At 45.6% G+C, this 25,378-nt stretch overlaps 1 protein-coding gene across 4 annotated transcripts in view; it reads right to left on the bottom strand.

The window, feature by feature from the left end:
- The window catches only part of SYTL2 (synaptotagmin like 2), a 63,929-nt gene extending 41,222 nt beyond the window's left edge, over positions 1–22,707 (bottom strand). For 3 of the 4 annotated variants that reach the window (XM_023757374.1, XM_023757376.1, XM_023757375.1), the window contains exons 1-5: positions 22,278–22,707; positions 11,847–11,998; positions 9,851–9,986; positions 1,615–1,696; positions 567–681 (exon numbers count right to left, since the gene is read on the bottom strand). In XM_023757374.1, coding sequence (XP_023613142.1) covers positions 567–681; positions 1,615–1,696; positions 9,851–9,986; positions 11,847–11,998; positions 22,278–22,378 — 586 coding nt within the window. In that variant the 5' untranslated portion in view covers positions 22,379–22,707. The remainder of the gene's footprint in view (positions 1–566; positions 682–1,614; positions 1,697–9,850; positions 9,987–11,846; positions 11,999–22,277) is intronic. The other variant, XM_023757377.1, reaches the window with a different exon arrangement.
- Between the last annotated feature and the right edge of the window lie 2,671 nt (positions 22,708–25,378).

Here is a 25,378-nt window from a genome sequence, read left to right as displayed (position 1 = left end):
TTAATTTTCTACCCTTTGTCCAATCTTTAATGTTTGTGAAATTTTCTTACAGTTACTTTGTCTAGCATTTCCTCTTAGGGAAAATGGTAAATTCTGTAAGAGGCAGACTTAAATTAGTTAAGTTACAAACCTGACCTAATGCTCCTAAGGGATTGGGCTCATGATTACAGGTTAGAAGATCATGACATTGGCAAGTGGCCTTTTTCTTTTGAGGCAAACTTTACATTTTCAACAGAACTGTGCCTACATATGGTAGACGTCCAATAAATGCTGTCAATGAGTGACTGACTGCCTCTGGTTCAAAAATTTCCCAGTTCATTGAGGGGGAACCCGAGGCATAAAGGTTACACCAGTGTCAGTTCCAAGACTGGAATGCACGAACCTCCAGCCTCTAAACTTTCTGCTTCCTTCCCTCCATCAGGAAACCAATGGGCATAGCAGAATAAGAAAACCATCAGGACCTTCCACCTTGTCTAAAAAGTTATTTTAGTTAAAGGAACTCTGAGAATTTCCCTTCTCACAGATAACACAGATAAAAATATCTAGTCCATAAAAATAATATTTACCCTCTTTTGAAGTCTGAAAGAAACCAGTCCTTCCATTTCTTGACTGCTCGTTTTTGGTTTGTTGAGATAAGTGATCTTCTGGCAACTTGGAGCTATTAAATGGATTCTTCCTTTGCTGGGGGAAAAACATTGTTTATTAAACTCATTTTCAATGTCATAACAGCAACTCGGTGTTAGCAAATGCTTCTTAGCTCCAATACTTGATAGTTTTATCCAGTAAAACCTATCTGGCATGTTTGAAAAATGTTTACCATGGTTAATCAGGGTAACATTACTATATATGTCATACAAAAAGATAAAACTATTACATAAAATATACTCAATTCCAGAGTTCTATAACGTTAGACTAGAACCAGGCATTCAAATCTATAGTTCACATTTGACAGAAGTGAGAAAACTTAGGCCTGGATATATCAAAGAGCTGGTCACGGTCAAGGTAAACCTGAAACTCTAATAAGGGCAGGTTCCCACCAGTGCTCTTTCTACCAGGGAGACTCTCATTGTGCTAGAAATCTGTACTAAATATAATTGGAATTGACCTTTTCTATAAGGATTTAAAAGAAACTTATCAAGATATTTTGAAGTATTTATAGTCACTATTATAATTATCACTTATAATGAAAAAAGGGTATCAGTAAACAGAATTTTTAAATTAACATAAGACTAAATATCAATGTTTACTGTCTATATTGGCAATTCCCTCCCCCAAGCCGACCTCTAACAGAGTCAGGAAGCTATGATAGGAATAAGAATTCACATGGCACTAACAAGCCACATTCCGTAAGCTTAAAACAAGCAGCCCCCAATAGCTTCAAACTTTTTATTCCCTAGGGCAAGAAATTTGGGTCTTCAACATGATATACCAATAACATGGTATTCATTAACTTCCCCACCGCAAGAGTAACTTCTATGTTAAATAGTAAACATTATCTGTATCTGGTACAAAAAAGGTACTACAAAATCTTCTTTATTTCACATTGCTTTGATAAAATGAGAAAAATGGCATTCCTGCCAAAAGTAAGAGTTCCGAAGTCTGAGCTCAGTCTACCTTAGCTGAAGAGGCAGCGGAGTTCCTGGAGTTTTCCTGGGACGAATCAATCATGGCGGAAGCTGGATCTGCCACGCTGGGACTGCAAAGAAACAATGATGCAGAGAATAAAACCTCACCCTTTGTGGAAGCATAAATCATGCCTCTGAAGCCAAAAGCTATTAAGACAGGATAGGAGAGGAAGTTTGTAAGATCACACTGGCAGGAAGGGAAGGGGAGTTGAGCCTAGAAATGATTAAGCAGGGAAGCAAAGGAAATGGAAGAACAGAAATGAAAGATCAGCATGAGACAAGTCAAAAGAACCATCGGAAGTCCTGAAGTTTATATCACGGTGCCAGGCGCACAGGGGTTCACCATTTAAATGTATAGAAATGAACTTGTCTCCAAGTCAGGAGCTAACATCAGATACAGACAAAAATGAGCAAATGATCTCAAGGAGGAAACATCGTTGCTGAAATATAGCTCCAAAGAGTTTTAGGGCCTGGTTCCGTAGGCCAGGGCCACAACAGCTGTGCTTATTCTAACTCAGGTAGCAAACACCAAAGAGAAGATGCAGGTGAGACAAGTGACTCAGAAGGAACAGAAGGAACAGCAGATCTAAGAGATTCTGTGCAGGAAGGCTGAAGGATTTGGGCAACTTACTGAGAACTTTCGGCCCAACTCTCCAGGCTGGCCAGGTGAGTTCTTGTTCACATACAAGAGGAACAAGGACACACACAGATCCAGAAGAGGGTGGGAGGTGAGAAGCCTGGAGATGGCTGAGAGGAGTGGGAAAAATTCTCTAGACCATGATTCCCTGCTGGAAGGACTGGACAGACCCAGGATGAGAGTAAGTTGGGAGTGAAGGGAGAAAAATGAGTTGAGCAGGCTCCCTCCTGAACAGCCACTCCCTTGGCTATTTAGTAAGAAGGGCAAAAGAGGGTCACAGTGACTCTGGAGGGGGAGGAAAACCACCTGCTCAGACTTCCTGTTCCAGTGGCCTTGCCGCGGGCATAAGAGGTGAGGTCACTATTGGCCGAAACCACGTGCCCTGTTAAACTCCACCAGTTCTCTTGGTGACATCACAGAGTCAAGAATATGGAAAATACCTCCGAGGGTGCTGGCTTTTCACCACGCAGCAAAGGAACAGGAGGCCTGGGAGGGGAGCAATTGACCTCAAGGCTACAAAGCCTTGCTCAAGATTATTGTCATGAAAATCATGGGCTATGTTCCTGCAGCTTCGTTTCCTTTCCTTCCCTCTGCACTTCAGCTGTTATTTTTGTGCAGAGTTAGGCCCAGGAGCAGGCTGAAATTTTGAGGAAGCCATTCTTCCTTTTGTTACCTTCCTCATTGTTCCAGAAAGGAATTACAGTAGATGAGGCAGATGCATATAACATACATCTGATCATATGAATGGAGAGGGAGAGGGCGGCGAGGGGAAGGAAACCGAACAAGAATAAGAACTTACAACAGAGCCAGAATCAAGGCTAATAGAAAAACACATTATAGGAGGCTAGTCTTACAGTAGGTGGGCACAAGCTTGAATCAACTTCTCTAGCAGCCAACGTGAAAGCAGAGATCTGGTCACTTATAGAACTCACAGTGTCCATTCAGTGGAAAACAAACAAACAATAGCTAGGACTAGAAAGCAATTTCTCTTGAGTGTCATTGTAAGAAGCCAGTGAGTGGTGTGAGGGACCTTATGTTCAGTTTTTCAGAGGGTTTTGTATCATCTCTCTTAGGAAATAAAGCAGTCACATAATAATCAGACAAATGATGGTCAGGGTCTCCATGGAACACCCAACTTCTCCGTCTACCTTCCTCCTTTCCACTCACCAAGAAAAAAGGATAAGCAGAGCCTCTAATTCTCCTTTCTCTGCTCCCTGGAAACCCAGCCCTGAGTGACCATCATGTTGTGCCCTCCTTCCCAGAGATAAAACCAAACCCTTACTAAAGTCTATCCAGCTATGTATTTTATGTCTATTCTGCAACCTCACCTTGTGTATCTTCTCTCTCATGGTAAACTGGGAGATCCCTCAAGAGTATCTCGACTACCCTTATATCCCTGTCATGCCTTGTATAGTGCCTGGTACACAACTGGTGAATGACTGAACAAATGAAGCCAACTGAGTCAGCCAGTGGCAGGCAAGGCAGCAGCAGATAGGTGACCGTGTTTTGTTTTGTTCTTGAGATCCAAGTTATTTGCCAAACTACAATGAGGCCCATTATTTAGGTTTTAAACAAAATGTCTTTGTCCTGCTATTCAGAAAGCAAAAGAGAGGAAGAAATGAGGCATTCAGAACACATGGCCTGACACTAAAATACCAGAAACACACAAAATTCACTGGGTTACCTTGTAGTTGGGATAGGGGGGGAAATGGGATGAGTATTGGATACTTGATTAGCTTAATTTAAAAAAATTTTAAAAAGAGTGTAATCCTCAAGTTCTGAGGAATACAGCATTGGTATGTTTGCCTGTCTTTCATTGGGCAACCATCACTACAGTAATCATCTTATTCTCAATTGATCTTTGCAACATCCCTATGAGGTATATATCCCTCACCTCATTTTACTTGTGAAAAAACTGAGGCGTGGAGAGGTTAAGTAACTTGCTCGATGTCACAAAATTAGTTGTGAAAGAGTTGGGTTTTTGAACCAAGTGTGTCTGACCCTGACTCCAAAGACAATCATCATAATGGCTAGGCTATACCTCCTATTTCTTGCATTAGCAAAGCGGTGGTATATGGCCAGAGGATTGGAGTTACGTTCTTTCTTCCGAATGACTCTTACTTCTGTCACTTCCTGTCACCTGTATGAGCATCTCCTTTATTTCTGTCAAGTATATTAACCTCACATCTGACCTCTGACTCCAGAGTTCCACTCCCCTGAGCCATTCAGCATTCCACCACTAAGCTGCAATTGTCTAAAGCACAATGGTGATCCTGTCCCTCTTCTGCTCATCACCTTTCCCTGGATCCTCAAGGCCTGTGGAACCAAGTCTGAACTCCCAAAAAGGAAATGGAGATGTTCCCAATATAACTTTTCATCCCTTGGTTCTGTTGACCCTTCCTGCCAAACAAAGTGGTCTATATACCCACTGTCCGCAAACCTCACCTGCCTCTGCTGCCTCCACCCAACCTGTCCCTCAGCTCCTCCCTCAAGTGCGTGCTCTGTTCTCTTTTGCCCAAATCCTCGCTTTCCTCTCCCAGCCCACTCGAAATCTCACCTCCTTTGTGACACTTCTCCAGTATCAGCCCAGCTGGAGGTGGGTCTTCTTGTCTCAAATCTTACAGTGCTTTGGATTAGGAATTCACTCCCTGCCTGGCACTATTTGTTATCATGTGAATAGACATTCTAATACAGATGCATTTGTTTTTCATAAGAGAATATAGTCTCTTTATAGGCAGATACTGTGTCTTTTGGGTCTTAGAATCCCTCTCGGAGGGCTGCAGACTGTGCCCGGCATATAAAAGATATTCATTCAATATATTCCACAAGATGAGCTTTTTAAACTGTGAAGCATGCCAAGTTCTACACCCTATGCTCTATAATTTCTTCCCTCAGGCACCCTTGAAAAACTCCCTACAGTACTAGAAGGAACACTTACACAAAACTGTTTACTTTGTTAAGCGGATTATTAAACTATTAGGCTATGAACTTGGCATTACGATTCCCCACCTAAAAGTGTCTACATTTTAATGCAAGTCTTTGAAGACTTAACTGGAAAAAGTAATAGTGTCAGGTACTGTGGCAGGGACCCGTGGGGAAGCGGTAGGGCTTTACAGAAGTCTTAGCTCACCCCGCACAGGCACCTGGCCACTCCATGGGCTCCTGTGTCCAGCCAGCAAGTGCTCCAACTTTCAAACTTTAAAAAGCTTTTGAACTTTAACCAACCTTTCTCTCTAAAACAGGGTAAAAAAACAGCACACATCATACACCTTCTTCTGAGGTATTTTCCAGCTTAAATATTAACAGAAGACTAGAATCAGAAGCAGTCCTGAAAGTCATTTTCTTCCTTGTGTGTGTGTGTGTGTGTGTGTGTGTGTGTGTGTGTGTTGTTGACCTCTCCCTTTGGATGGTGAGCTTCTTGGAAGCTAACGCTGCATCTCATCCCAGCGCCCAGCACTGTGCCAGCACACGCTACACACGATCAAGCCTGAACACACGAATCAACACATGAAGAAACGGCTCAGGGATAACTCAAGGGAACAAAATGGGGAAATATGCTATGCCAAGTCTTTCAAGACAGTCTTTTTTTTTTTAAGTAAAATTTTACTTCTTTGGTGCTACCACACTTCGTGCTGCAGTTTACCTCTAGATTTATCTACCCAGGTATTCTCATCCAAGCACAAGGCACTCTGACGTCACAGTGAAACTATTCCTATCGCAACTGATCTGGGTAAATCCAAGAGCCTGTCGGATTAAGAAAGATTCTTTTAGGAGCTCAATGTAAATGACTCTGTGGGGCAGGCCTCCAAGAAATGAAATGGTCACATCACTGGATTGCAATCCATCCAAGGACAAAAGATCAAATGCACTGTCCACAGATAGGCTCATCACAAAAGCAGCTCAAAACTCCCATCCACACAGGCTTACATTATTGAAAAGTCTAATACACCTTAGAGTGGAATGCATGTTAGATGGCTTCGAGGGAGAAAAGAGGCTACCAGGCAACTGAGGGGTGTGAGATGGAAAGGAGGTGGGAGGAGGAACCAGAAGAGGAAAAGAACTGGGAAGCTTGCATCAGGAGGAACAAAGGAGGGGCTTCTCATCCCAGAACAGGCTACCTCCATAGGCAGGACACATTACACTGGTTTATGGGCAGGGCCCTGACCGCAGGGGGAGAGCGCCCCACACTGTTATTCTGTCCTGCCCACCCGGCTCAGCCCTGCAGATTATCACGTACATGTTCTACAATGGTTTTTTTCTTGGGTGGGCGGGACAAGACGTGCCATCAAGGTGTGGGTTTACGGACCAGTGCCAGTCATGAACTGTCTTTACTGGTTCACAATGAGATAAGTACAAACCAAAAGCATGCTGTGATAATTAGAAATATAATTTTAAAAAGTGCACAAAAAAAAACACTGGCTCTTTACCACAGTTTGTGCCAACACTGCCCACAGTCTAGCCAACACTGTCTAGCCAAGGGCATTGACCAGAACCAGAACTGTGAGCGTTTGGAGTTCTCCCTTTGCCACCCGAAACGAAATCTCATTCTCTGCTCCCTGTTCATCAGACCTGTCTGCTTCCTGTGTGGCAGGTGCAAACAAAGATGAGTCCCAAGCTTCCAGGAGTTGAGCACATGCTCGGTACCCACAGTGCTTTCATTCTCCACAGGCTGAATCCCCCAGAACTGTACCCACAACAGAAAGAAGGAACCCAGCCCCAGAGACCATTAGAAAGCCTCCTTCAGAAACTACAACACCCAGTCACTGCTGCCTCGTGCTCCCTGGCTCCTGGCTAAGAAAATATTGACAGGTATTGAGTCATTCTATTGAAGTTCACTTAGTCTAAAAGTGTGGGCCCCAAAATACACTTAACACACCCAGTTCCCAAAGGTTAAAGTATAGGTGAGAAATGCTGCAGGAACCTGATACTGAGTAAAGCAGTGGTTTCTGACAAGGAAAGGAGGAAGTAAACAACTGCTCAGGCTACAGTTCTGGGTGATCACCACCCACGCCATGCAAAGAGCAAAGCATGCCAGGTTCATCTAACATTCTTTTATATATATATATATTTTTTGACCTCAAAGAGGAAGAGAGAAATAGAAACATCAATGATGAGAGATAATCATTGATTGACTGCCTCCTGCATGCCACACACTGGGGATTGAGCCCACAACCCGGGCATATGCCCTGATAAGGAATCAAACCATGACCTCCAGGTTCATAGGTCAATGCTCAACCACTGAGCCATGCCAGCTGGGATCATCTAACACTCTTATTCTCACTTTCCCAACCATCCCTCATCTATGCTATAATAACATAATTATCAGGCCACTTGGAAATTGCCAATTTTCTTTCTTCCTGAGAAATGCTGAGTGGTTCCCCCACCTCATTGCATCTAACCTCACAACATCCTGGTGAGGCAGCTCTGTTCTGATTTACAGAAGAGACCCAAAAGACTCACAAGACCCGAAGGTCACACAAGGAATGTGGCAAACAATGGAGACACAGGTTTGGAAACTCAATCGCCTTAGATTGAGGAAGACGTAGTAATATCCACCAGCCCACGTGGGGCCATGAGGAAAACAATTAGGGCTATCAGGCAGTGGTACCTCTGTCCCTCAAGCCCTTTGAGCTGAAATGAGTTCCTAGGAGAAGGACAGGAAGTCTGACCCACATAAAACTGCAAAGAACTAAGTTTGTCTCTGAAACTCCAAAAGTTTCTCCTTCTGTGGCACTTGTACCCCTTCCCTTAATCAGCGCTGTGGTGCCCTCCACTCCCATCAAACCCGGCTGTTAGGAGCTGCTCTCAGCTTCTGTGGTTTATCTAAATGGCTGTGTTCTCACTTCCAGAGTTTCCATTCTTTAAGGTCTCATCTCTCCTTAAGGAAGGAAGGCAGGCTGAACCATATTGGGGGGGGGGGGTGGGGGCGTTGCAGGTGGTTGGTAAATGGGGCATCACCAAAAGGAAAGGAGTATATGGTATTCTTCACACTCTTTTCTGAGCTTCCAGAAATACCTGTAAGTGAGAGCCCACGCTTCCATTCCTTGAGCATCTACTATGTCCTATGGGTTAGGAATTCTACATTTACTTGCTAATTAAATTCCCAATAATCTTGGTAGCAAATTATTATCATTCCCATTTTACAGCTGAGAAAACAAAGGCTCAAGAAGTAAGTCACTTCCAGTGCAAGGTCATAGAATCAATAAGTGGCTACTGTTAAGGTGTTTTAACCTCTAGCCAACATGAACTCTACAGATATCACGAAACATTGCAAATCATCCCAGAGGAGAAACAGTGCAGCCTCCACCCATGGAAAACAAAGTGAGCCCTCCCCAACAGGGAATTGGATAAACAGTGAGAACTGTAATGGAATCAGTGTTCCATTACCCATGTGACATGACCTGATTCATGACTCTGAAAAGCCTTCGGGTGCCTATATTGTAGACTCCCACTCCCTTGCCTATAAACTTTGTTGGGAACATCCCCATTCCCCAGGTGCCTCAGCCTTGGACCTTGACTCAGTGAGCCCCACCAGCGAATTCATCGACTTTATCCCAGCTGGAGACTCTGAGGTGAACTGCTTTCACTGAGGAGCTAAAGATAAAATGGAACTGCCCTCCCCCCAAGGGGTAACAACTATCCCTCCAAGGGACAAACATCAATAATAGCCATCATTCATCTATGCTATAATAACATGATTAGCTTTTAGGTATTTAAGGATTTTTAATCATCATGGCTCAAAAGGTTTGCGGCAATGTAGCCCCACAACCAGCTACTTAACAGGAAGGATGTACAAATGTACATTTTAATTGGCCAGATGACAACATATCTCCCCAATATACCTTCTCATCCCTTTGTTCTGTTGACCCTACCTGCCAAATAAAGTGGTCTATACACCCACTGTCCACAAACCTCACCTGCCTCTGCTGTATGGAAAACATAAAAAATCAAGACTGAAACATCAGGACACTCTACATCCTTACTAGGCATTTGCTGAGCACCTATTAAGAGTGCCTTCCACACATATTATCCCTAATTCTCACCATAGCCTTTCCTGCTCTATATTATCATTCCTCTCTGCAGTTAAGAGATGAGACTCAGAGAGGTCAAATGACTTGCCCAGGATCAAATGGCTAATAACGGGCATGTTCAGGATTTGCATTCACATCTGCCTGGTTTCCATGCTTGCGCTTCTCCAGTGTACCAGGCTACTATAATTTGATCATAATTCATCTTTTTCCTGAAGTGACTCATTCCCCTATATTCCTTTTAGAGTACCTCTTCATTCCACTCTGAGGAAAAATCCTTACTTAGTAAAAATAGAAAACAGCTATTGTTGGTGCTGAAAGGAATCACCACTTGATATTTCAATTTTATTTAATACTCAGATTTGTTAGACATTCTGCAAACTGGGAAACAGTAATACCCAGGCTTGCTTACATCAGGGCCCAGAATTCACCAGATATGTCCCTTGCCCATGCCCACGAGGCCAGTCTAGCACTTGCATGAATAGCCCGCTATTTTGCCTGTACAGCACACCAAGCCACGAGTCCCACATGCAGCAGCTCCCCCATGAGCTCCATCTTACCTTGGGCTTGCTGGTCCTACATCTTCTTCTGGCTCTTCCACCACACCGGCTAGCTCTGGGGGAAGGAAAGCATCTTTGTTGACATTATTCACCCAGCTTTCCTTTGCCCTGTTTTCTCTGTCCTTACTCTGCTCAGCTGAAACAGGAAACAATAAAGACAGGAAGGTTATCTCTCACCTCCGTGACCTACAACTCTCATATGGGCACTTATCATGGAAGGTTGGAACCTGAACTTCAGGCCTTTCCTGAGTGCCCAGGCAATCACTAATGTGTTGGCGCATTAGGGATCAGAATTATATCTGCGGGAGAAGTCAGTAGATTCCTCTGGTGTTAGCTCCCCCCGCCCCCGCCAACAGAGTCTCCTACATGTAATGTGTAGGTAACTCCAGAGACAAAATTCTGACTGCCTCTCAGTGAATGTGACCTGAATTGGGGTCAAGACGGAATGTGCATGGGCCACAGGACACTGAGGACAGGCTGTCCTCCAGGGAACAGAAGCACCATCATTACCAAGCACTTATTGAACATTTACAGTGTGCTTGACTCGAGGCTGGGCTCTGGGATACCAAGGGGAACAATTGCTTTTAGTCTAGAATGCCCTCCCTGCCAGCCTCTACACACCCGAATTCCACATATTCCTTAACACCCAGCTCAGATGCCAGCACCCCACAAAACCACTGTGCCCCCTTTTCAGGAATATCCTCTTTTGCCTCTGACACCCAGAACTCTTGACCTGCACCTCTCAGCTAATTAGCACCAACGGAGTGATGAAGTTCTTTGCATGTGTTATCCTATGAGGAGGGAGTGACTTTCCAAGTTCACAGATTTGGCAATTGAGGATCACAGAGTTCAAGAAACTTACCCAAGGCCACATAACCAGTCAGTGCCAGTAATACTTTCATCAGTGTTAAGAGGATGAAGTAACATAAAGGCTCCCAGTTTCCAAATATACTCACATCCCAGGGACTCTTTATATTAAAAATCTAGTTTTTTCAACGGCAAAATGGAGTCCACAGTACAACCTGTACTCCTCAGGATTTCTGAAGGTCTGGATCGTTTTGAAAATCAAGAGGCCAGTGAGCAATGCACGGCACATACAAAGCAGGCAGCCCTTACCTGCAAGGAGTGTGGCTCTTTCTTTCAGACAGATGAGAGCCCAGCTCTGCCATTTGCCAGCTACCTGCCCTTGGGCATATACAACTTTACAGACCCCTATAGAGAATGGGGATGATAATACCTACCTTACAAGATTGCTGCTACAATTAGAAATAAGAGGGAGTGAATGCCTGTCACATATTAGATGCTCAAACGGTGATAATTATTTTCCTTATTGAGTACAGGCTAGGCTAGATGTAGGCAGGGTGTGTTCGCAGGGATACAGATTTATATTGACTAGCCCAGAGTTAGAAGACACCAGGGAAATATTTAATGAACTCAACAGGATGTTAAAGAAGCTCTAAAAATACTGTCTGTAGAGTCCCTTAAATAATGCATTTGGTCGATTAAAGAAGTATCAGAGGTCAAGGTCATTGAACAGGGAGGCTAATCTCTTAACTGTCATGGCATTCAGGAGAAAAGTTTCAGAATCTTCAGAGAGAAGAAGGAGGAGGAGGAGGGGGAAGGTAAAGGTAAGGAGAAGGGGAAGGGGAATGGGAAAGGGGGAAAGGGAAGGGGAAAGGAGAGGGGAAAGGAGAGGGGGAGGGGAGGGGAAGGGGGAAGTACTTATAAATCTCGGTTGTCTATGCTACTCCTCCTCACCATGGCATCTGAAGAACTCCCTTTTTCCTTCGCAGCACCCTGAGTCACTCAGCCCCACCCTCACCCATCCAAATGCAGGGCAAGAACATTGTGAGCTGGAGGGCTGCGCATTATGAAAAGTGTACGATTACATGATGTTCCTCAGCGGATTTTAGTAACGATTCTGACACTTCCCGTCTCCCACCTCCTCCTTCCCAAATAAACGCTGGCTCTACATGTACCAGCCACGTCAGCTCACCTGCTACCTGGAGCCTCTTCTTCCTCATGGATGCTCTGATGATATCTGTGCCATGGATTTTGTCTCTGTGCCTCTTGGCCTTGGCTTCATAAAACCATTGGCCACTCATATTCTTCAGCTGCTGGTCATCCTTAACTTTTTCAGGCAAATGTCTACAAAAGGAGAAGAGCTTTACTTTGCTGGGAACCCACAGTGAATAAATGAGTTCACTGAGACACTGCATGAAGCAATTTGTAAACGTACAGTCAAAATGAGCTCTCGATGTCTTAGAAGATTCCACAAATCTCCCAGATGACTAACAAATGCATGTTCCCCATTGATTGAGAAGTCAGGGAAGCCGGGGCCAACATTTTTTAAAAATTCAAAGATTTAATCCATGATCCCCAGAGGATGCCTGAAATTTCTCAAGGGCAGATCCGCTTTTTGGCCACAGTCTTCTGTGTCCACTGTTCAAATGCAAATAACCCAGGGGGGCAGGAATGATATATTAAGCTCCCCTAAGCCTTGGTATCCTTATCTGTCAAAAGGGGTTAATAATAGTAAACCACCTCAGGCGGTTGCTATGAAGTTTAAATTAGTTTATGTATATCAGCCACCCTCTGCACATGCCTGGCACCTAATAAACACTCAATGACTAACTGGTGGGGTAGTTGTCGGCTTATCAGTCCTTTCCATTTCAGTGAAATGAGTTTATCAGAGATTTTCCTGGAAGCTTGTGGGGGACAGCGCATGACGTCTCCGGTTAGGGAAATGAATGCTGAAAAGGCCGACTGGAGAATCAGGAAAGATCAAATTTATGGGGCTGGGAGTGGAGAGTGGAAGCAGAGGCAGAAGCAGAGGCAAATTCCTTTTATGCAAATACTGCTTTGAAGGCTCCACAATCACTCATGCTCCCTGAGAAGCTAAAACCTAAAGAACAAACGAAGTACTGCCCTCCTGAAACGTCCCTAGTTTACACTGGCTGGAAAAATTACGTTCTGCTTCACAAGTCTTTCTGTATCTCTCTATCCACCTCAATAAAATGAGAATCACAAAATCTGCATTTTCTTATTCATAGAGATGCACTTAGAATCAAGTGGAATAAAAGCCTTAAGGAGACTTTGAACTGTAGGAAGATAACGTGCTACATAAATCCAAGAAGGTTTTATGCTTGTTATCCAAGCTAATATGCATACTTCCTCAAGTAGCAAATCGAAGTTTTAGCCAGAGAGTGTGTACAGTGGCCACACCACTCTGGTGGCAGGGCTGTGCATGAGGGCTACACACAGGCATACCTGGGCGTGGGAGAAACCGTAGGGGCAGTTGCCCTGGGTCTAGCAAGGCCCTTCCCTCTCTCCCACCCAGAATCCAACTCTATACTGGGACTTCCGCCCCTCTCCCAATTCCCTAGGAGCCCAGCCCAAAGAGGCCCAGTCTGAACCCTTGGACACACACTGTCATGACAGCCGGTCCCCAAATCCTACACAGACAGTGTCATCATTTTGTGGTTCTGCATCACCAGAGAGGCCATGGTTTTTATTAGATGTTTCTAATAGTTTCCCATTGCCTAGGTTTCCAGCAGAGAAAACTCCTCCCCGGAGCTGCTGATGGAGTTTTGGCCTTCTCCTCCCTAAAAGACCAACTTTGAGTTCAAGTCCAGAAGAGAGAAGTCCTTCCAGCTTTCCCTATTAGAGAGTGAGCCCCCAGGGGCAGGGCCTGAACTTTGTTGCTTGGTGTCTGAAAAGCAGTGGGTACTTATTCAGCGCTGTGGAGTGAAGGTATAGCATATGAGGCCCCTAACCGCCTGGCTTCAGGCTACCTTTTGGGATTCACTTTCCAGCACGTATCCCCATGCTCCCCCCTGCCAGCACATTGGACTTCTTACTGTTCCCCAAACTGCTCTTTCAGGACCCCTGCAAACATCAGAAGCAGGAAGGTGTGGCAGAAGGACTATGGGTTTTGGAGTTTCCCCCAAATTGGGTCCAAATCCTCGTTCTGATTCTTTCTGCATGAGACTTCGGACCGGTCACTGAGCCCTCTAAGTGTCATCTCCTTGTTTTGTAAAGTTAGGGGCAAATAAGACCTCTCCTGCAGGGCTTCGGGGATGAGTAAATTAGGCATTTACCGGACAGTGCCTGGATCTTGGTAAGAGTCATTAGTGTGAATTCTCTGTGGGATGTCTTTCCCTCACTTCTCTGTGTAGCTCCCACACCGCCTCGCCGCAAAGCCTTCCTCGATTCCCAAGGGCACAGTGCAGCTGGCCATTCTCCACGCTCCCACCGCACCTCCAGGACAGAACTCACCCCACTGCGTTCCAATGATCTATTTGCACATCTGTCTCATCCGCTAATCTGTCAACTCTGCAAACTCCTTGAAGGCGAGGCCCACGTCCTAATCACCTTTGCAATGCGGCACCCAGCACAGAGCCTGGCACAGAGCTGACAGCCCTAGGCTGTTTGTTGAGTGAGTGAACTAATGAATAAATAAGTGCTCGGCAGCCACCTCAGTCTGAGTCAGGCAAGAGATAGGAGAGGTCCTGCCACTGCTGGGGGTGAGTGAACCAGACTCCATCACAGGGGCAATGCCTTCTGCTGAGGAGGCAGGAGAGCTCATCTCTCAGCCACCGGGGAAAAGCATGATGAACCATGGCATCAGTCATCATCTTTTTAAAAAAGACCGCAAGCCCTCATAGCATAACAGCTCCGTTTCTCCTCATGAGATTTATTTACCTATTTTTCTTGTTCAACTGAAAGGCATTTTGTAGGGGTCTTTGTGTAATTCTTGATTTCTCCTGCCTAAGTGACTATCTATAAGCCTCTTTCATGCTAAGCTTTCAGGACACAAGGGGAGTCAGGCTCACTGAAACACGTGGCCCCGGAAAAGCTGGTAGCCACTAGAGTAAGGAATTAAGGTTGGGTTTTTGGCTCATTTCTTTCTTTAAAAAAATATTTTTATTGCTTTTTACAGGGAGAGAGAGAAAGAAACTTCAATGTAAAACATCCATTGGCTGCCTCCTGGGCATATGCCCTGCCTGGGAATTGAACCCACAACCCCTGGGTACACAGGACAATGCCCAACCAACTGAGCCACACTGGCCAGGGCATGGCTCATTTCTTTTAAAGTGGCAAAAGAACAGCAAATTCTTGAAGCATTGGCTGGGTAGCTCAGTTGGTAAGAGTACCATCCCAATACACCAAGGTTGTGGGTTCAATCCTCAGTCAGGGCACATACAAGAATCAACCAATGAATGCTTAATAAGTGGAACAACAAATCAATGTTTCTCTCTCTCACCCTTCCTACCACCCCAATTCTGAAAAAAAAAAAGAGTAAGAAATTCTATCAAATTCAGTAAGTGCTATTTATGTATCTTAACACGATAAACTGCTAAGTTTAATCCATTTCTTTTTCTATCTCAGTCATTTGAAATATTTTATAGATGAATTCACATGTCTGACATCAAAGCCCAAGTTTTATAAAGATGTAGATTTTAAAAAACCAAACACCCACTACCTAGGTGATGCTGTTAAAATCTTCTCTACCTGCCCACGCTGATGTCTCATTTTTCCTGAAATCTAACCAACCAAATTAGCATTTGATTCTCTAATTGTTATACCATTTAGTTGAAGTGGAAAAGGGGTAAGTTTCCTGGACTCACTTTTTATATGTTACCATCCTCTCCCCACATGCACATTGTGCTGAGTGAGGCGCTACAGATAGAAAAGATGCTAATAATCAGCCAGGGGCTGGTGGGCAGATGTGAAGGAGGAGACGAGCACTCAGTGCAGAGAGAGCACCGTCCTGCTTTCCTCCAGGCAGAACGTGGGTCATCCCCACACTCCTCCCGCTAATACATATGAAGCATGTTTTGTACTGGGTCCCATGCTTGGCACTTTACATGCCTCATCTCATTGAATCCTTAGAATCTCACCATGATGTACAAAGACTTTAGTCAACTGCCAAAGACAGCTGTCTTGCCTCCTCTGTATGTTAAAGGCCATATCTGTTTGTCTGTTCATTCACTCATTCATTAATCCCCTGTCATATACCAGGCCTATGGTTGGAATTACGCATTAAAAAAATCAATCGACAGCCCTAACTGCAATGTCAGCTCCTGTGGTGCAGAGGGAGTGCGGGCACTTTCCGAGGAAAGCCAGGAGAGCCGTGAAGCCCTCCAGCCTGGCCTCCACACTTCCCCTGAGCCTTCCCCCTTTTCCAGCTATTCATCATGATTAGGCAAAGGCCTAGCATCATAGGCAGGACCTGGTTGATATTATCTAGTCAACTGGATAATAAGAATCAGCAGGCTGGCCAGAGAGGCTGACTGATCCGTTTTCCAGCATTCAGATAGGTGACTTGAAAATACTCTTAGATATTTATTTTGAATGTGAGAGTTGGGAGGCACTTTAGAGAGTTACAAATGGACCCACTTTATAGATAAAACCATTGAGGCCCCCAAAGTTCAGAGCTTTGCCCAAAGTCACACAGAACTGGGCCAGCTTGACTCCTGGCCAATGCTCTTTCCACCACCCCAGCCTGCCTCTGGGAGCCAAACAGGATTTCGGCTTCTAACATGGCTATCACGCTTCACTCTTTCTACAGAGGAACTCAACCTTTGATAGAGAATCTGAAAACCAACACACGTGAAAATGAAATACACTGCAAATGATCCTTAGCATGGCAAGTGAGAGGCAACGCATGTCCCTTGCGTCACAGACACATCGCAGATCCCCACAATACGCTGAGATACAGCACAGCGTGGGGCAGTGGTTCTCAACCTTGGCTGCACATTGGAATCACCTGGGAATCTTTTTAAAATCCTGATTTCTGGGCCTCATCCTCTGGAAATCAGGATTTTAAAAAGATTCCCAGGTGATTCTAATGTGCAGCCAAGGTTGAGAACCACTGAGCTACACTGTTATGTGTGTGAAAGGGGAAAATGCATGGGAAGCTTTGTATACAACATAGTTTCTTAACAAATGCTGGTTCCTTTCCTCTTTGCTTTGACAGAAAACACCACCAGAGGTCCTGGGAAGCAATGGCAACTGCCTTCATTTCAAAGAAACTAGGTCTTAAGGATGCAGCTGAGAATCATAAGAAGTGGTTGCGGTTGAGATGGTATCGACTATGAGAACGCCCATCGCCATAGATGTGGTTGTGTGTGCGTGGGGCGGAGGACGTGGTGCTGGGTGGTGCACAGACGCACATGAGCAATGATTTCCTGCTGGCCGTGACGCAAAGCCCAGGAAACGCCACCTCTGGAGTGTGTGATTTTTAAACCATAAAAGACTAAAATTACATATGTGTATATGATGGGGGAGGGGTGGGGAAGAGAGAAAAAGAATCCATCCTGATGTCTGCTTCACTGCTGGCTTGTGAAATGTCTCCAGCCGGTCGTTAGGGAAGCAAGCTGGGTAGAGATGCATGGTAGTAACTGGGCTCCGCACGTGTGGCCACCGGGAGAGGGGCAGCATGAAAGACAGTTGTGGTGGCAACAGTGACTTGAACTGTCATCTTCCAACTGTACCCCAGAGAACCACAGTGGAGATTCCCTTGGGTTCAAGTCCATGTTCTACCATTAACAGTTGAGTGATTTGGGAACTGGACATTTCCCCTGTCTGGCACTCATTCTTCTCATCCATGAAATCAGGATGGGAAGTAACACGTAGGCTAAATCTTCTCCAAAGTGTCTCCAATGAGCTTGGATGCGGATTATTCAAAGCACTGGATATCTCCGGCATGGCAAGCAGATTTCAGTTTGAATGCCAAATCTCATCTACGACCATACGGAAAAGGATTCTGAGGCAGTGTCTGATTTTAATGAGGACATTCATTAGTGATGTCCTCATGGCTATAGGAGGATTATACTCCAAAGTCTATAACAAGTTAGCCTTGGAAGAACCGTCTCGATGTTAGAGGTAGGTTTGATTTTCTAATGTTTTACTTAAGCTAATATTACAATTACATAATTTAATTTCTAAAGCCATATACCAATCAGAATGACTGGGGCATTATAAAATCATGTGTAGGGAAACAAGGTTGAGATTTTAACTCTGCAATTGACAATCCATTACATATATAAAGGCCATACATGGTAATATACATGGTAAATTCTTTGAGGACTGAAACCATGTTTCAATCATCCTAGAAGTATCTTCATATCATTGTGCAGAGCAGTTCCCCATACTTAAGAGGTACTCACTTAAATTTCACTGCATTAAATAATTGAGAGTTTTTGGGAATAATTTCCTCCTAAGGAATCAGACTACTAACCAGAGACTTCTGTCCTTTTTCAGAGGTAAGGGTGAGTGGTGAAAGGGAATTAAAACATATGCATCACCTATTATGAGCTAAGAAGATTAAGAATTATTTTACTTAATCCTAGCTTTAGTCCTTTAACTTTGGTACTATGGTCATTCCCAGTCTCTAAGCTGAGGTCCAGAGAAGTTAAATAATTTCCCCAATAAACCATAGTTGATCAGTGGTAAGGATAGTCAGTTTTGACTCCAAAGTCCATGCAGGGAAGTTCTTTCCTTGTGTCATGATGAAAGCCTTATGGTTCTTCTGAAAGAATAGTAACAATGAACAGTATGGGGTAGAGGGAACAGCACTGGACTAAAACCTTTTCTTAGTATGGCTTTAGCACTGACTAGCTATGTGACCCTGGGCAAACCACTTCCCCTCTCTGGGCTTTACCTTCTTTATCTATAAAGTGACTGATATGGATCAAAACAATCTCCTTTCCAGAACTGTCCAGCTGTAACTCTGGTGGAAGAGTCAAAAACAAATAGCTGACAGATGGCGAGGGGGCTGGAAAACAAAAGCCTACTAAATAGCATTTTCAGAAACTAGACACCTAGCCCTGGCCGGTGGCTCAGTTGGTTAGAGCATCATCCTGTACACCAAAAGGTTATGGGTTCAATTTCCAGTCAGGGCACATACCTAGGTTGTGGGTTCCATCCTGGTCGGGGCGTGTACTATGGGAGGCAACTAATTGATGTTTCTCTCTCATCTCTCTCTCTCTCTCTCTCTCTCTCTCTCTCTCTCTCTCTCTTCCTCTCTCTCTAAAAATCAATTTTTAAAAAACCACACAAACCAGAGACCTAGTTCTGGTTCCACCAGCCCAGGTGCAAAACAACCTCAGAACCATCCTCTTTGGGACAAGTCCCTTCAGTCCCAAAGGAAAGAAGGGATCACAGAGCATGACTCCTTTTGTGTGGAGCAGGCCATCGGTTGGGCCTCTTTCAGTGCCCACAGGCTATGGGCTCGAGCTCACCTGCTCCTCCTGCACAGCATCACTCCTCCCCAGGCCCAGAGTCCTGGACCTGCCCATGGCCTAATCAACATGGACTTGACCAAAAAGTCCCCCAGAATGGTGGTGGTAAACAGGGCTTGGCTCACACGAGGTTCCAAGCCTTCTTCCTATCAGTTTTCAAAAGCAAAAATCAAGGGCAGCTCCAGTAGCAGCTACTGGGGCACCATCAGAAACAATGGACGGAAGGAGGGTCTGCAAACCCACCGCTACAGAGGGCTCAGTATTTCTGCTGCAGCCACAGACTGACTGATGCCAGAGGCTCCACACCCACGCCCCTTACAAGGCTTGGGCAGAAGTCTGCATTGTTGAGGATATTTTCATCAACTACTGCAGGTGCCCAAGAAACACCTCCACTCTACACACACAGAATCACAGAGCTACATGGAAGACTCAGCAGGCTGGAATTCCAGGGGCCAAGAAAATACAGAAGGTGGGTGGGGAACAAATCTCTCTTGCAAGGTGGCTGGGTAGATAGAGGAGGCAGAATTGCAGACCACACCTAACACCGTGAAAGTGGAAGGAATTGAAGGAACTTGCAGCAATCCAATATTCACAATTCAGGCTTCCTGCAGTAGGAGGAGGACCCACAGCTTTCTCCATCTTGTCTTCTGAGAGGCTAACGGAATTCCCACTTGCTAGAATCAACTAATATTTAAGTTGATTAATATTTTCTCTGTGCTGCCCGCTCCCCTTACTTCTAAAATAAAATGACAAACAAAATAAATCCAGAGACATGGAAGCATGCAACAGGCTGATGATTCTCAGAGGGAAGAGGGAGGGGGTGGGAAGAGATTCACCAAAGAACTTATATGCATACTAGAGGCCCAGTGCACGAATTTGTGCATGGGTGGGGTCCGGCTGGCCCGGCCCCTGATCAGGGCCCGATCAGGGCTGGACGGCTGGGGAGAGGGGCTGTAGGTGATTGGCCGGCGGGCCCTGCCCCCAGTAGGGGTATGGGGGCCGATTGGGGGCGTGGCCAACCGTGAGGAGGGGTGTGAGCGGTGAGCCGGCCAGCCCCGCCCCCAAATGGGGTGTGGGGGCCGATTGGGGCCAGTGGCCTGGGGGCGGGACCATGGGTGGTTGGCCAGCCCTGTCCCTCATCAGAGTGGGGGGGCAGAGCTGACTGAGGGGAGGGGCCACGGGCTGATCAAGGTGGTAGGGACCCATTGGGAGAGGGCTGGCTGGGAGGAGGGGCTGCAGGAGGTTGGCTGGCTGGCCTTGCCTCCTATTGGGTGTGGGGGGGTGATCAGGGTGGGCTGCCAGGGGAAGGGCCATGGGGGGTTTGCTGGCTGCCCTGCCTCGATCGGGGTGGGAGAGGCCAATCAGGGGTGGGGCCGGCTGGGGGGAGGGGCCATGGGAGGTTGGCCAGTCACCCCCACGCCCCCATCGGACCAGTTTGCTGGCCACAGTGGGTGTCATAGTGACCGGTGGTTCAGGTGGTTGGCTTTTTATATAGATAGATGTGCATAACCCATAAAGACAGACAATAGTGTGATGAAGGCCTGGGGAGAGGGGGCAAGATGAAGGAGGTCAATGGGGGTGAAAAAAAGGCACATCTGTAATACTTTCAAAAATAAAGATAAAATTTTTAAAAATAATAATAAAATAAAATAAAAAGGGTGTAACAGTCCCACCTGGCCACAGTTCAGGTTGCTGTAACATGAGGATAACATTCATGAAAGAACTTTATGAACAGTGAATGGGTACCGCATTAACGCTACCAAGAGGCTCTGATGGCTGATCAGTCCTGCCCCTTCTGGGGAAACAGCTCAAGTTTCCTGCTGAGAATGGGGAGCAGTGTGGCCTATCCAGGGGACTGGGGGAGGAGCATGACAAGGAATGAACCCCATTCTCATGATCTCCACTACCTACAGCCACCTCCTGTCACCATCACAGTTCAGAGTGCTAGCTCACACCAAGACACCACCCCCTTTTCCATGGCCAGGCCCCAGGATGGCCTGTCTGCTATTGCTTTCTCAGGACGAGGAGGTGGAGTTAGTGAATGGGTACCTGAAGACCAGGATTTGATTCTCACTTCGGACACCTATGGACTGTATGAGCGTGGGCAAGTCACCTGACCTGTCTCAAAGTCAATTTCCTCACACATCAGAGGGGGTGAAATTATAGCCTCCCACATCCCCCAACTGCATAAGAGTGCTGTGAGCTCAGAAGAAAGAATGGGCGTGCGAGCCCTTTGCAATTTGTTAGGCACTGTCTAAACGTGAATTAGTGGTAGTGGCCATAGTCAGACACTCTGGAGTGCCTAAAGTGACTTCCGCATGTTCACTGATAAAACATCACATCAGTTAGGGTCAGAATATGGGAAATGATGTGAATAAACCCATTATTCAGGATCCTTGTGGGCCAGCAAATAAGAACACGGCTTACGCTCCTTTGGGAGAACTATTGAGACGGGGATCATGCAGTTAATAGTAATCTATGTTCGGGAAGCCTTTCGCTGCCTCCAAAGCCCAACATTACAGGCAACTGTGGCAGGGCCTGGGCTCAAGCCTGCTCCCTCCACCACGTGGGCGAGTGAAAGTGGCAGAAATGTTGACGTGGACCATTTGGGCTCCTCCCAACAAGGACAGTGTGTCACAGCGGCCACTCCTTCTTGTGGGACACAAATGAAAAACCGGCTCCCGCAGGGCCAATTTTAATTGCTCTTGAAACCAGCTTGAACTTTTCTGAAAGTATGCAGGAATGCGAGCTACTTCTCAATTTCTTTTCTTTTATATTGTATTAATTTCAAATATTTCTAGTTTGGTTTATAATTCAGTTTTAAAAAGTGTATTCCACACACAAAAAAGAGAGATATCAACATACACATATCCATATATGTGGATGTTGAAGTATGTGTTATATTATTTTAGTTTTAATTCAGTGTTTTAAAAAGTTCAAGGAATTTAGTTAGGTTTTGAATCAAGACTCTCTTTCTGGCAGGTGTCCTGTGGGATAAATTAAGAGATACGAAGGAGGAAAAAGTTCCATGCAGGAAGTAAACCTAAAATTGGAACCCATAAATTCAGGCTCCAAGTCAGAACTACCACTTATGGTCGAGGGAAAAAAAAACCCCAAAGTGTCTCATCTTACGAACTGGCCCTCCACCCCCCTCCCGGGAGGACCTCTTGGCCCGTTACCTGACTCTCTCATCTTCAACCCTCTTCAGGGCAGCATCCCGCTGCAGGACCTTCATGATGGTCTCCTGCTCCTCCTCTGTCAGGAAGCTTAAGTCGATCATTTTGAAAGGCGTGTGCAAAAATAACAGTTACAAATCCAGCTTCAGATTCTCCAAGCTAAACAACTCTGACCGGAGCAAGGATGATTAAAAGATGCAAAAGCGACATGCAATGATATCTTGCTCAGTTCTGCAGCAAATGTCCTGCTTTGGCTCAGCGAAAGTTTTAGGTGGCCGATTGCAAAATCCTAAGTGCCCCTTCCAGGGAGGCAGGAGCGGCCTGTGGGGCGACGTGGAGAAGAGGCTCTCAGCAGGAAGCTGCATTCCTTGCCAGGCAGGTCACTGGGTCCTACAGCGGCATTTCCCCTCACGCCCCTTCTCTGGACCAGTTAATTCTCCTCCAGTCCTCGTCACCAGCTCGAGAGCGTCCCCAGCATCTGAGCACCACCGACCTGGGGAATCGGGAGACAGGAAATATCAGTGCGAGGTCCTTCCTGTAAGCGTTGCTCTTTACTACAAGATTTCAAACATGCCTGGGGGTGTGAGATGGTCTCTGAGATCAGGGAAACCAGTTCTGCTGGCTTCCCGAGCAAATGGCAAATGGGTCAGGAAACACGCTTCTACTCAATGCCGGACCACCTCCCCCTGTTCACGATCCACTGAGGAAAGGGATGTGGGCACCAAAGATCTGGTTCTCAAACTCATGGGACACTAGGCTAAAAAGTCACAGTAAAAGTCAGCAAGACCAGGAAGACATGAGTCCAGCTGCCAAGTGACTGTGGGTAAGAGATTAGAAATAAAAATTCCCAAATGCTCCCTCCCTCATGAGTAGGAATGTGCCACGGGAGGACATCTGTGTCTGTAATGACAGGAGAGCTAGGATCAGGTAGAGGTAGTTTGCAAAGCAGTGGGAATTGCCTCTCTTCACCTAGTCCCGCCCCTAACCTTTGCTGGGCCTGGAGCCGCTCACCAAGCTTGTCTCCCTTCATTTCTGAGCACGAAGAACACTGACTGGTATGTGTATATAAATCGGGGGAAAGAAAGAGGCAGAATTTCAAAATACCCTACCATCCAAAGTGAGCATTTTAAAGTAGGACAACGGGCAAGAATCCGGTTCTCTCCGAGGCATCTTAAACCCATGCGCAATGGGAAGAAGGTGAGATCTGAAGAATGCCCCAACCAGCCAGGACTGCAGAGATGACCAACTCCAGGACCGGGGTTCTGCTACCAAGCGCAGTGCTGCACATACCGTGGAGGCTAAAAACCAGGTGTTCAGTATGTATGAAAGTAGCCTCCCCTGAGAATAAAATGGAGTGTGTACACTAGTGAGTGGTTTTTATGAGTAGATTCTTTGTTTGGGCAACTGCTGGGAAGTACCCCCTCCACCACTTGTTAGCTAAGAACCATGAGGCAAGTTACCTCCTCCTGTGAGGCTCTGGTTCTCTCATTGTACTTGACAATAGGACCAAATAAAATAGCACATACCTTGCATCCTGTACCAAAAAGAGCTACTAAAACTATATTCTGGCTTCCTTTCTGAATTCACTCTTTTGTTTCATCCAGCTGAATCAGAGTGCACTTGGTTGTGTGCTTCCCTTTTCTCTTTTGAACTATGTTTGCTAGCTCCCCCATGAAGTTTGGCTTCACGGACAGGTACTCCGAAGATCTTTGTTTTATCTTCCTGTATCTCTTTACAAAATGTCCAGAGAGACTGCTCAGATAAATAGTAAGACAATGCTTCATTCTCTCTCTCTTTTTTTTTTTTTTTTACATTTTGCATGCATTTGCCTGCTATTCATCTTGAAAACTATTCATCCTTCAAGATGAAAGTCTCCACCTCCAGGAAGCCTTCCTGAACTTCCATAGCCAGAGTTAATTGCCGTCGTAGATTTGCTTATTGTTCCTAACTCTTCGTTCCCTTCCTGACATAGAACTGCACAACCATGTTGCCGTTAGAGCGAGCAGAGTATTCATCCCTACCTGCCTGATGTTGGGCTTGGCCTGTGACTTACTGTGGCCAATGGAATGTTACAAACGTGATGTAAGCATAGGCTGTAGATGTGCTGTGTGGTCTGGCTCGGCTTCTTATACTCCAGCATATGCCATAAGAAGAGGTTGCCCCAAGTAACTATTGCCTTTCCAGTCTGGGTGCCAGAAAGAGAGATACAAGGACAGACCAGAACCTGACCCACCTGAAGCAGGGTCACCCCATCTGACCTGTAGCTATGGAAGTAAGAAATAAATACTTGTTGAAAGCCACTAACGCTTGGGGTTGTTACATAGTATTTTTGTTTTGTTTTGTTTTTATTTATTTTGGAGTGGAAGGGAGGGGGAGAAACATCGATGTGAGAGAAACACGTAGATTGGTTGCCTCCTCCCCGGACATCCGAATGAGGTACATGCCCTTGACTGGAATCGAACCCGGGACCCTTCAGTCTGCGGACAGATGCTCTTCCTACTGAGCCTAACCATCCAGGACCATACTATTTTTGACTTCACAAAAACTTCTCCTCCATCTGTATACCTCCACTGCTGTAATTATTTGTCTTCCTTCAGTCTATCCCATTTGACTGCGAGTCTCTCAATACGAATAAATAAGGGAACAAGTAAATGGATGAAGGGACCTAATGCAAAGACAGAACTTCACCAGGGGCCGGCTATGTCAATTCTTTCATGCACAGTAGCTTTCTTTCATGCCCGGTAACTTCCTTAGATCTCAAAGGCTGGCAAGGAAGTGGATTCAGGCCACATTCTGGGAACCACGTCCCCGATGAGGCATTACACTGCTCGCCCTATGGTTCAGTGGGAGATTGTTTGTTAAGTTCAATGCAGGGGCGGGAGGTCAGGAAGATAACAAAAGGGAAAAACCACTTAGGTTGTCCAGCAGTGTTAGCTGGCGGGGTGCTAAAGGGGGAAATGCTGGTTTCTACACCTTCGGGCAGAACTATAAGCAAAGCAGTGCTTCTGTGTAAAAGCTCCTAAGGGTTAAACGTTTTCCTAAAAATAAGCTTTCAGTGAGACAAAGGGCAATATCCTCATTTCACAAACGAAGGCGCGAAGGGC

Source organism: Myotis lucifugus, unplaced genomic scaffold, assembly GCF_000147115.1.
Source record: "Myotis lucifugus unplaced genomic scaffold, Myoluc2.0 scaffold_106, whole genome shotgun sequence".
In the NCBI taxonomy this organism is placed as follows: Eukaryota; Metazoa; Chordata; class Mammalia; order Chiroptera; family Vespertilionidae; genus Myotis; species Myotis lucifugus.
The sequence above is the reverse complement of the archived record's forward strand: the minus strand, read 5'-3'. Positions and strand labels throughout refer to the sequence as shown.